The sequence below is a fragment of the Primulina tabacum genome, chromosome 17, assembly GCF_025594145.1.
Source record: "Primulina tabacum isolate GXHZ01 chromosome 17, ASM2559414v2, whole genome shotgun sequence".
NCBI lineage: Eukaryota > Viridiplantae > Streptophyta > Magnoliopsida > Lamiales > Gesneriaceae > Primulina > Primulina tabacum.
The window spans coordinates 29,257,554-29,269,828 of record NC_134566.1 but is presented as its reverse complement, the minus strand read 5'-3'; the positions used below and the strand labels follow the sequence as shown (position 1 = coordinate 29,269,828).

General features: G+C 36.4%; 2 protein-coding genes across 2 annotated transcripts; one reads left to right on the top strand and one right to left on the bottom strand.

The window, feature by feature from the left end:
- The first annotated feature begins 3,003 nt into the window (after nt 1-3,003).
- LOC142530664 (uncharacterized) lies at nt 3,004-3,855 on the top strand. Its single transcript, XM_075636484.1, has one exon. It carries the CDS (start codon nt 3,004-3,006, stop codon nt 3,853-3,855), a length of 852 nt encoding a protein of 283 aa, XP_075492599.1.
- A 6,712-nt stretch (nt 3,856-10,567) lies between these two features.
- On the bottom strand, nt 10,568-12,040 carry LOC142531595 (serine/threonine-protein phosphatase 7 long form homolog). Its single transcript, XM_075637789.1, has 4 exons — nt 11,911-12,040; nt 11,723-11,835; nt 11,551-11,638; nt 10,568-11,452 (listed from the first exon to the last, which is right to left on the bottom strand). Exons 1-4 carry the CDS (start codon nt 11,935-11,937, stop codon nt 11,237-11,239), a joined length of 444 nt encoding a protein of 147 aa, XP_075493904.1. The 5' UTR covers nt 11,938-12,040; the 3' UTR covers nt 10,568-11,236.
- Between the last annotated feature and the right edge of the window lie 235 nt (nt 12,041-12,275).

Genomic DNA, 12,275 nt, shown 5'->3' with positions numbered 1-12,275 from the left:
ACAGGCTTCATAGCAAATATCTGATCTTTTGAAGATCATCATGTGCTACTGATTCTTACACTCTTCACAATCTTTTACAACACTTATACTTTATCAGGAAGAGCTTGTAATCTGAAAATAGTCTTTTCAGAACCTTTTGTATCACGTAATTTTTGAGTCGAGTAACTAAGAGTTTCAGTAGGCAAAGGTGTAAGTCCTTCTGAAGTGGGTGTGTACAAGAGTTGTACTGTAATATCCAAAGTCTTTTAGTTATACCTTCTGGAAACAGGAGAAGGGGAGACGTAGAAGATTTCATCTTCGAACTTCTATAAACAACTACTGCCTACTGTTATTATTGTCTTTCACTTACTTCATCAGATTGTTTCCGCACCTATAATTGTAATCTAGGTGAAGGTATACGCAACAAGATAAACTACTATCTCTAACAGGATTTTAGTACCTCATCAAAATAAAGGAAAAACGAGTAGAGTTTTTTCACCCCCCCCCCCCCCCCCCCCCCTTCTAAACTCAACTTCGATCATCAACATTGTCCAAATAAAATGAACCTGCAAAACAAAAAAAAAATGTGCTGAGTCCGCGTCTTTTGAAAAATATACAAAAAGTGAGAAAATAAATTCAAACATATACAAAAACTTACCGATGAAAAATACGAGAAGAATGAATGAAAGGAGAGAATCAAGTATTCAATTTATAGAAAAAAATTTATAATATTATAATAAATTCGAAATTATTAAAATTATGGTGTCTCAACTTTTAACACGTGCTGAGTCCGCGTCAAAGTTAATGTGTCGCAGCTTTTAACATGTGCTGAGTCCGCGTCTTTTGCATAAAAACAAGTCACGCCGCAAATCACGCCATCTCTGATGGCGTATGTCTCCCCCAATATAAGAGCAGAATTTGTGTTTTTTCTTTTTTTAAAAATAAATAAAATTTTGCCTGGATTTATAAGACATCGTTTGATGGAAAATGATATATTATTTTACTATATATATTTGTTTTCGTCTAAATTCTTAAAATTATAAATGGCAAAAACTTGTATGAGGGTGAGACGGTCTCACATGTCATATTTTGTGAGACGGATCTCTTATTTGGGTCATCCATAAAAAAATATTACTTTTTTATGCTAAAAGTATTACTCTTTATTATGAATATCGGTAGTGTTGACCCGTCTCACAAATAAAAATTTATGAGACCGTCTTACAAGAGACCTACTCATTATATATCAATATGCATCTAATCATTGGCCCGTCAATTGAAACTTTAAAGAAGCCCGTTCATAGAACTCCATAAATCCATCATTAATCTCTCCACTTATTATGATATTGATATATCCTTTTTTCCTGTGTGACTGACCCATAATTCCACTTATTTTTGACTGACCCTATATGATCTAAACTTGGTAACTTAGTTTATTTGGCATTTGTCGTCTTTCTTTATCAAAGTGGTAACGTGACATGTACATTTTTAACAATATTCAATGCCATACAAATATTACTACGTGCGACTAAAATAGTAATAAAATTTTTAATATAAATATAATAAGACCAAATTCATCTAGGCTAATATTGATGATGATTCTTTTTTTCCAATAAATTGTTCGTGATGATATTTTGTTTATTATTCTAAAGGAAATTAGATTCACGGACAAATAACTTGCATTTCATGAACTAAATATTGAGCACAATTCCAGCTAATAGGGGGTCAAAAATTGAGTGAGTGGTTAATTAATTAGGGGTCAAAATCCAGACAGATTGATATACATGAGCATCACATGTTGGCACGTAAAAAAATACGTAAATAAAATGTAGTTTTTTTAGGGTTTTTTTTTAAAATAATTTAAATTTAAAATTTTATTACAAAACTAATTTGAAAAAAAAATGTTGCACAACTAATGCAATCCGCGCTTGGTAAGCGCGGACGGTGCCTACGTGGAGCAGCGTCCGCGCTTACAAAGCGCGGACGCTCCTACGTCCGCGCTTTTGTCATTTTTTTTATATTTTTTCGATTTTTAATGTCCGTTCATTCAGTTCATTCAGTCGATGCCTGACAACTTCACGTGAAAGGTGAGATTCTGAAAAATCACGTGAAGACCAATAATTAAAATAAGAATCGAAGCTATACAGTCTTCACATTTCTTCTCCTATATAATTGATGAAAAATTCGAGGAACGAGGTATCAACTTTTTTTTTTAATTTTGCTCTCAATTTTCATTGACAAAATGTCTAACATCGACGTACTCTTATATTTTGGTGGTCATGTAATTAGCGATAATGGATCGATTGAATATAGCATTCCATTTGTTAGACCGATACGAGTATTACGATATATTATTTTGATGGAGTTAGTTGAAGTTGTGCATAAAATGTTAGCAATCGATCCAGCGAATTTTTCTCTGAAGATGTCAACAAAGTATTCATTCATGGAGAGAGCATCTTGGCATGAAATTGAAGTCAATCTCGTTGATGACGATGCTTTACAATTCATAATGCAATGTGACAACATGCATGTTTTGCATCTGTACATGGAAGCAAATTCAATTGAGCATAATGTTGGATTTGATGATCCTGAATCTTACGTTCCACATGCATCCGATTCAGGTTTTTATAACCAACCCGGTACGTCTACATATGGTGGTTTCCAGGAGCAAGAATCTTATGTTTCACAGGTTACTGAATGACTCGGTAATATGAGTTTCGATGATGTAAGTGGGCCTTGGGATCAATATATTAATGTCTCGTCGGAACAAAATAATGCTCCATATTGGCCGAATCCAACATTAGATACAAGCGCTCGTTGTTCCGGATCAGGCCAATAATGATGATATTTGGAAGACTGATTCCGAACCCGATATGTCATACAGCGAGTCTGAAGAAGAAGAAGAAGTGAATGTTGATGATGAAGTGAATACTTTTACAAATCCTGATGAGGGGGACATCATCTCGACAACCACCACGTGACACATTACAGAGGCAGACCGTACCATTTCTGTCAAACACTTCTGAGATGCCATCATTTTTCAATAAATATTTTGGTGAAGAGCCTCATGATTCTGTCGATGTTCCTTGTGGAGTGCAATCAAGCTATTACAATCCGGATAGAGGTAAATTATGCGTCAATATGTTAATTAAAGATAAGAATGATCTTATTGCATCTATCAAGGATTATTCAGTAAGAGTTGTCAGGCGTGAGTACCGTGTCGTGGTTAGCACACGCAGTTTGTGGAAGTTACGTTGTAAAAATAATTCTTCTACGATTATTTGTCGATGGGGACTTCGCGCTTCTTTGAAGGCCAAGACTGGATATTGGAAAATAACAAAATATGACGGGCCTCACACATGTATATCTACCTCTGTTGGTTTAGACCACAAGAATCTGAACAGTGATATGGTGGCACATACGCTATTGGGAGTTGTTCGTTGTGATCCTTCGTACGAGATTAAGTATATCATCGAAAATGTGAAAGATAAATATGGATATCAAATCTCGTACACAAAGGCATGGCGAAGTTTGAAACGTGCTATTGAAATTGCTTATGGTACATGGGAGAGCTCCGTGCAATTACTTCCCAAATATATGTGCGCTTTGTCAAAATATAATCAGGGAACAGTTGTGGAGTGGAAGCATCTGAGAGCCAACAATGAAATGAGTAAGACACTAAACTATGTTTTCTGGGCATTCAGGCCGTGTGTTGATGGGTTTCAGCATTGTCGAAAAATAATTAGTGTTGATGGTACACACTTGTATACCAAATGCAAGCACAAAATGTTGATCAGTGTCACTCTGGATGCGAACAATCAGGTTCTACCGCTAGCATTCGCTATTGTGGATGAAGAAACAACAGATTCTTGGAAATGATTCTTGGATAACGTAGGAAGACATGTTGTTCGTGGTGAAAACGGCGTGTGTCTTATTTCTGATAGACATAAGGGAATCGTGCGCGCAACTGCAGAGCTACCATATTTTCAACCTCCATACGGTGTGCATCGTTTTTGTTTGAGACACGTGTGTTCAAACTTTAACGTTAAATTCAAAGACGTTCATCTGAAAGATTTATTCTGGGCGGCAGGCACACAAAATCAAATTTGTAAGTTTGAATAAATAATGGAGGCAATCAAGCATAAAAACATTTTGGCGCACCGAAATTTGGCTGGAATTGAGAAAGAAAAATGAAGTTTGGCTCATGACGGTGGTTGGCGTCGTGGGGTGATGACAACCAATATGTCGAAGTGTTTAAATAGTGTGTTGAAGGATGCTCGTAGACTTCCTATATCTGCCATAGTACACTTGACACTTATGAGGTGCGTACAATATTTTATTGAACGTGTGAGTAGAGGTGGTCGTATGGTTCATGAAAATCAGCTGTGGTCAGATTATGCATGTCGGATGTGTGACAAGTGGACGAGAAAATCTAGTGAACATCGTGTTGCCAAATATGATGTATGTGAGCAAACTGCTTCGGTTACAACTGTAGGAAGACCAAGTCGTGGCCAACATATGCAGGTGGTCAAGTTATCAACGAGTGATTGTTCATGTGGTAAATGGACGATTTTTGGCATACCATGTTCTCATGCTATTTGTACTGTAAATTGGCACTCGTTGGATCCCACGACACTTGTGCAGCCATGGTATAATATATCTGAGTACTTAGCGACTTACGAAGGCAGATTTCAACCTCTTGCGGATGAGCGCTACTGGGATCCTCCAACTTTCGAATTGCACCACAACCATGTTAGACGTGAAAGAAGAAGAGTTGGTAGAGATAGAACAACTCGAATGAGAAATGAGATGGACATAACTGTTTCTAGACAGAGACAACATTGATGTATTATTTTGTTAAATTATAATAACAGCTGATCTGTTAAATGAAAAATTAATTCTTTACCTCATGTTTACTTTGTTATTTTTTATTTCATGTGCAAAATAAACAAAATGGTTTAAAATTTAAAAAAAAATTAGTTTTTTTTTAAAAATTTTGCTAGCGAAATGCTCCCGCTCGGGCGCGAAGGATGTTCAAGTTACCGCTCGAGCGCGAGGTGCTCGGGAAAATTTTCCAGAGCGCCTCGCGCTCGAGCGCTTTTTTGCTACCGCTCAAGCGCGAGCTGTGCGCTGGACCAGCTCACAGCTCGCGCTCGAGCGGCTCTGGAAATTTTCCCGAGCACCTTTCGCCCAAGCGGTAAGAAGTTACCGCTCGAGCGCGAGGGGTGCGCTGGAAAATTTCCAAGCGCACGCCTCGCGCTCGAGCGGTAACTTGTTACCGCTCGAGCGCGAGGGGTGCGCAAACTTTTCAGCGCACCCCTCACGCTTTGCGCACCCCTCGCGCTCGAGCGGCAACAAAGTACCGCTCGAGCACGAGCTCCCCCCTTTTTTTCTTTCCCTCTCCCTTTCTCTTTCCTTTATATTTCTCTTCTCCACCCATTTCCTTATCTCCTTATCTCAAATCCACCATTCTCCAAATCTCTCTCATTTATCTTTCCCCTTCCCCTTCTCCTTATCTCATTCTCAAAACAAATTCTCAAATTCTCATCTCATTCTCAAACCATCCCATCTCATTCTCAAACCATGGCTCCCAAGAAGGTGAAAGGTAATCCCGGCTCTTCTTTTTCTTCGTTTGATAGAACTAGATTTGTTAGTGATGCGGCGCAGGCACGGTATGAACATGCCAAAATTAATAGAAACCCGATTACCGAGCGGGGATTTCGTAGACAAAGAGAAGATCGATACGTTGGGCCTCTTCTGGGGTTGGAGAGGCGCAGATGAGAAAAATTTGGAACTCAACCGAGAGCGGCGGTGGTATCGGTGGTGCGAGAGTTTTATGCGAATGCTGGTGAGAGGACGGATGCCAAGGCCTTTGTTCGAGGTAAACTTGTCTCATTTGATTCGGGTATAATCAATTCTTTTTTAGAAACGCCCGAGGTCGATGATTCCGCCTTCCAGGCTTTGGTTGCTAACCTTGATTATAATGTGATAATCAACACCTTGTGTCATCCAGGGGCGATATGGAACCAGTAGGGGGTCACCAAGTTGTTTTGATGAAAAATATCTGACGACCGATAATGCTCTTTGGTATTTGTTTTTGGCGAGGAGAATGATGCCGGTCTCACACAAAAGTGAAGTACAAAAGGAGCGGGTCATGGTGCTATATGCTTTGTCTCATGGTTACCCAATCAATGTGGGAAAACTTATCAATTCTCAAATTTTGATGAGCGTTCATAACAGACACATCGGGCTTTTCTTTCCCTGTATCATATCAGAGTTGTGTGCGATGGCAGGGGTTGTGTTCCGTGATGATGAAGAGTGGCTACAACCAATGAAACCCATTTGTGGACAGGACTTGCAGCTAGGGGTGTTCAAATTTCGGATAAAACCGAAAAAACCGACCGAACCGTAAAATTCGGTTTTTTCGGTTCGGTTTTTTCGGTTATTTGACCGGTTTCGGTTTCGAGTTTAAATATTTTCGGTTTTCCGGTTCGGTTTTCGATTTTTTAAAAAAAAATCCGAAATAACCGAAAAACCGAAATATATGAGAATTTGTTGTTTTTTCATTGTAATGTACGTACCCCAAACATGCCCTAACCTAAAAAATAAAAATAAAATTTAAAAACAAGTTAATAAATAATAAACTAATTTATTTAGGGCTTTGAGATGACTTTTGAAGTCTCAGAATATCAGCCGCACAGCCCGCACAAATGAAGATGGAGAAAAAGAGCATGTTTTGCTTCGAGCCTTCAAGAGTTTACTACTTCACAGATCTCGATTGAAGAGGTAGAAGAATCGAACGTCTTGGTGCTCTGTATATTTCCCAAGGTATTTTTCTATGTTAAATTTGTTTTCTTAATTTCTTTTACCGTAGATTAACTGGTTAAAAAATTATTTGATGATGGATTGATGATATCTTCTTGATTAAATATGTTTATATCAGTTTTATTTTTTTCATTATTTGTTTACTTTGTCTCACATTCTCACTATCATATTACGTATATGGAATTTATTTTTTAAGTTCATTGTATTTCTTTGAATATCCTAATAGATGGCTGAAAATAATGCTGTAATTGATGAAATTGGAGGTTCAAATGGAAATGGAAACGTGCCTATTGCTTCGCCTACAAATTCGATTCCTGTCAGTAAAAAAAGAAAAACCATGAAATCTAGATCTGTTGTTTGGGAACACTTTGAGAAATATACTGATTCTTGTGGGGCTTTTAGAGCAAAGTGTAATTATTGTGGTGCGAATTATGCAGCTGATTCAAATGCTAATGGTACATCGTCTTTGAGTAATCATTTGAAAAAATGTAAGAAAAATCCCCACAACATGGAAACCAGTCAAGCAAAAATTGGGTTTCAACAAATTTCAAAAGATCAAAGGAGTGAAGTAACAATAAACATTTGGAAATATGATCAAGAATTAAGTAGAAGAGCTTTAGCTAAGATGATAATTGTGGATGAATTACCTTTTAGTTTTGTCGAGGGTGAAGGATTTAGGTACTTTGTGACTGTGACACAACCTCAATTTCGAATCTCATCTCGTGCTACATTGACAAGGGATTGTTTCGAACTCTTTTTGGAAGAAAAACAAAAACTTAAGAATCTTTTCAAAGGTATAAATCAAAGAGTTTGTCTTACGACTGATACATGGACTTCAATATAGAAAATTAATTATATGTGTATCACTGCTCACTTTATTGACCAAGATTGGAACTTTCATAAGAAGATATTAAATTTTTGTCCTGTATTCAGTCATAAAGGTGATGATATGGCAGTTGCGATCACAAAATGTTTGCTTGATTGGGGTTTGGATAAAGTTTTCACTATCACGGTTGATAATGCTAGTTCAAATGATGTTACTGTGAAAGAAATGTCAAAACAACTCAGTAAATGGGGATTTAATTTGATGAACGGTCAACATCTTCACATGAGATGTGTGGCTCATATTATTAATCTCATAGTTCAAGATGGTTTGAAAGAAATTGGTGATTCTGTGAGACGTATTAGACAAGCTGTAAAATATATTAGGCAATCTCCTATGAGGATTCAAAATTTTAAGGATTGTTGTGAAATTGAAAAAATAACAAGTAAAAAGACTTTGTGTTTAGATGTTGTCACTCGATGGAATTCTACATATTTGATGTTGAAAACGGCAAAAGAATTTGAGAAAGCTTTTGTTACCTATGCTGACCATGACTTGGGATTGTTGGATTATCTTCTTGGTTATGTTTGTGAAGATGAAAAGTTGCAGGGGCATTAACAAGTGATGATTGGGCAAATATCATAAACATGGAGAAGTTTCTTGAATCATTTTTCAATCTTACTTTGAGGGTATCAGGGTCATTGTATGTCACTTCAAATGTTCAATTTCATGAAATTGGTGAGCTTTCTTGTGTTTTGAAAATGTTAACAGAAAGTGATGATCTTAATTTGAGAATGATGGCAAAGAAGATGAAAGCTAAATTTGACAAGTATTGGGGTGCTCCAGAAAAGATGAATAAGATGATTATTATTGCGTGTGTGTTTGATCCTCGTTTCAAATTTGATTATGTTGCTTTTGTATTTTTGAGGATGTATGGGGAAGAAAAAAGAGAGAAAATGGCAGATCAAGTAAAGTTATACATGATTACTTTATTTGATGAATATCAAAAGATAACTTCAAAAATATCTAAGCTAGCATCTAGTTCATCTACTTCATCTATTGACATATTGGAAGCATTGAGTACAAATTCTGGAAGCACCCATAAAGGAACTCTAATACAACAAGAATACTTGAGACATAAGGCCAACAGTGGAAGAATAGATGCCAAAACTGAGTTAGATAAGTATCTTGGTGAAGAAATTGAGGTTGCAAATGAAAGTCTTGATATTTTACTTTGGTGGAAAGTTAACTCACCCAGATTTCCTATTCTTGCTGAGATGGCTCGTGATGTGTTAGCAATTTCTATCTCTACTGTGGCATCAGAAAGTGCATTTAGTACAGGAGGACGTGTTCTTGATTCAATTAGAAGTTCATTAACTCCTAAGTTAGTGCAAACTCTTGTTTGTCTTCAAGATTGGCTTAGAAAAGAATCTTCACCAGTTAAAATAGAGGAGGACTTGAATAATCTTGAACGACTTGAATCTGGTAAGATTTGGAGTATATTTATTTTATTATAATTATTTTGTTCTTTATTGATTGATGATCAATATTTTTACTTTATATAGATTTTCGGACTAACAACGAAAAGATTCTTGTGTAACCAATGTATAGGTTCAATTCCAATAGAAGTGGTAACCGGTAAGATAAAACATATTTAAAATTGTCGTTTTCTTCTTTTTTTAATTTTTTTCTTTTTCTAATAAGAGTTGTTCTCCCAGATTTGATAGATGTGGTGCTACCAGGATGAGGAATGAAAGCAACAAAGAAGCAAAGCTGCCAAAACATGACAACATGTCTTTCATTTTCTTCTAGTTGTTTTATCAATTGTAAATCTGTTGCTTTTTATTTTCCAAAGCATAACTCTGTTACCTTTTGTTTTGTTACAGTTGATAGGAGAAATGATGAAACTTTTGGTGTTGATTTTAACATTTTGTTCTATTTTTGTCTTGAATTGTTAGTTTTATAAATGTGTTTTTTTTTCATTTAAATTGAGTGTTTCTTCAAAAATTATAAAATTTTATTCTTATAAAATTAAATCCTTGAACCGAAAAAACCAAACCGAAAACACCGAACCGAATTGCGGGAACACCGAAACCGAATCGAACTAAAATGGTTCGGATATCGGATTAGGCATATGTAAAACCGAAAACCGAAAAATCTGAACCGAATTGTTTAAAAACCGAACCGAACCGACCGATGAACACCCCTACTTGCAGCGGAAAATACGCTAAACGACAGTTAGACTTCAGGACGGATGAGGGAGAGACAGGTGGATCGAGTACTGCCGGCCCGCGTCGAACACAACCCCACTAGACGGTCCCTAAACGACAAAGTAGATGAGATGCTTGCCTTCATGGCTCATCAGGAACAAGTTAACTTGAACCACAATGAACATCTCGCATATATCGAGTCCACGATGCAGACAACTGATACATCCACCTCCTCCGTTCATTCATCCGTTCAATTTTCAATATGACTATCAGCTGCAAGGGAATGCAACAGGAGTGCCACCACCAGATAATGACGAGGATGAGTAGTGATCAACGAATCATGATGCTAGCTGAATGAGGTATGTGATATCATGTTCTTCTTTGTTTATTACTATAGTTTTTGGTTCTTTAATTATAATTTACTTATCGCAGATGAGCAGGATAAAAAGAAGCACAACAAATTTGAGGAGATGGACGTCAATTATGTTGTTTCATCTTAACTTTCGATTGTGTATTTTCTGCTGTTGAGATGTGTAAAATTTTAAAAAAAATTGGAACGTTTATGTATGTATTTTTATTTCATCTTTGTTTATTTGTGTTATTTTTCCTGCACTTTTATTCATCTTATCTTTCGTTTATTAACACTATACTGTAGAAATAATAAAATTTAGACAACGCAACAATGCAAACTGTACAACAATAGAAATTTTATAGTTACAATTAATTAGCATAATCATCGTCATAATTAAAATGATACAAATGGCTTCCTGTTCCACAATCAGGTGGATTGCGTCATCTCGTCCCTCTCCGCAATCCTACATTTTCAGGAATTTTCTCATTTGAGTAACCTGGATAAGTGATAGGGGAAATAACATTCCTCTGTGGTCAAGTGTCATGCACAATATGCTGAGGTCCAATGTTAAGCAAATTCGTGAAACTTTGTGTGTTCGACCAATAAGGAGTCTGAAAATCAGTTTGACCAAGCGGACGAAAATCACCAAACCTTGGATCACTGAAAAAATCAGGTTGAGTATTAGAGGTTCCTGCAATATTCAATTCAGCTGACGTAATAATCGTAGAGTCTCCTGCAAACCTACTTGGTTGCCTAACCATGTCACTTCCCCATCCTAATGATGACTGATGCGAAAACGGAGAAGGCGTACTAAAATTTTGTTGAACATTCATTTCTCCAACAAAAGTATTGTACGGGCGTGGTTGAAAACCAACGACATTAACTGCAGGTGATATGGTGCGCACAGTTATTCGATTGTACCATTGAAAGTAGTCTTCGTCAGGTTTGCATCGATCGCCCGTGTCGCACCCCTTTACAAACATATCTGAGCCGATTATTCCACAACTCAATTGAATTTCTATGATACTCTCTCCAATCGGTGTTTCGATGTCATATTCTCGTGATATTATGCATATCGTCATTGTCGATGGCAGACCCTGGAATTGATTGTCGTCTTCGAAATTGTCGCATTACACGATTAGGACGATGAATCTCCACAATGTCAAAGCATATAATGGGACAAACACATCGCCATATTTTGTTGTCGTATGAATCAATAATCGTCTTCACATCTATGTCATTTTTCTGGTATACGCTCCAATTAAACTGTAAAAAAAAGTAAATTAAAATTCAATATTCATTTAATAAATCAAAACAAAATAGTCTTCGTGTCATCAATATTACGTATTAACATTTTATAATACCTCATTATTATTCATACGATCTAGAGAATCCCTTATAATTCTTACAGAATGTGTTGGCGAATGTGTGTAACTAAATCCATATTTCCACCTACAATTATAAAAAAAATAAATTACATATCAACAAAATAAACAAGATATATATGATATTACCACCATAAATTTTAAACATTACCGTGCACCATATGGAGAAACTGGAATGAAAGCATCCGGATCAACGGGAGGTACAACTAATGTTAACCCATGTCGATCGGGGTTAACACATTTAATCCTACTCCATGCCCATATCTACTTATAATAATAAAAAAATTAACAAATTTAACCAAAATATTATGTTAAATATTCACATCACATTAATGATACCTGCAGGACATATAAAGGTCCAGCCATTGTAGTCTTCTCTATACGTGACGCGTTACACAACTCACGGTATAGAAATGCTAAAACTGCATTATCCCAACTATAATACTTCACGTTATCAACATCTCGTAGCAGTTGCAAAAATATAAGTCTAGCTGACCCTCTTTGGTAGTCAGGGAACATTATTCCTACAATAATCATTAACGCAACACAACGAGTAAATTTCACAACATCTAATTCTGAAGTTTCATAATTAACAAGGTTAGATATACAATGATCGTGTAGTGCAGTCATAGACAGATGACCACCTTTTAAATATTTTGATGCTGGCAAAAATCCCAACATATCCAAACATATGTGTTGACATT

What these genes read in the sequence shown, in the direction of transcription:
- LOC142530664 (XM_075636484.1), top strand. Translation starts at nt 3,004, where the DNA reads ATGCCATCATTTTTCAATAAATATTTTGGTGAAGAGCCTCATGATTCT.
- LOC142531595 (XM_075637789.1), bottom strand. Translation starts at nt 11,937, where the DNA reads ATGGCTGGACCTTTATATGTCCTGCAG. An exon ending in GACCTTTATATGTCCTGCAG is followed by an intron (nt 11,836 to 11,910) that starts GTATCATTAATG and finishes TATTATAAGTAG; the next exon opens with ATATGGGCATGGAGTAGGAT. An exon ending in GTTTCTCCATATGGTGCACG is followed by an intron (nt 11,639 to 11,722) that starts GTAATGTTTAAA and finishes TTATAATTGTAG; the next exon opens with GTGGAAATATGGATTTAGTT.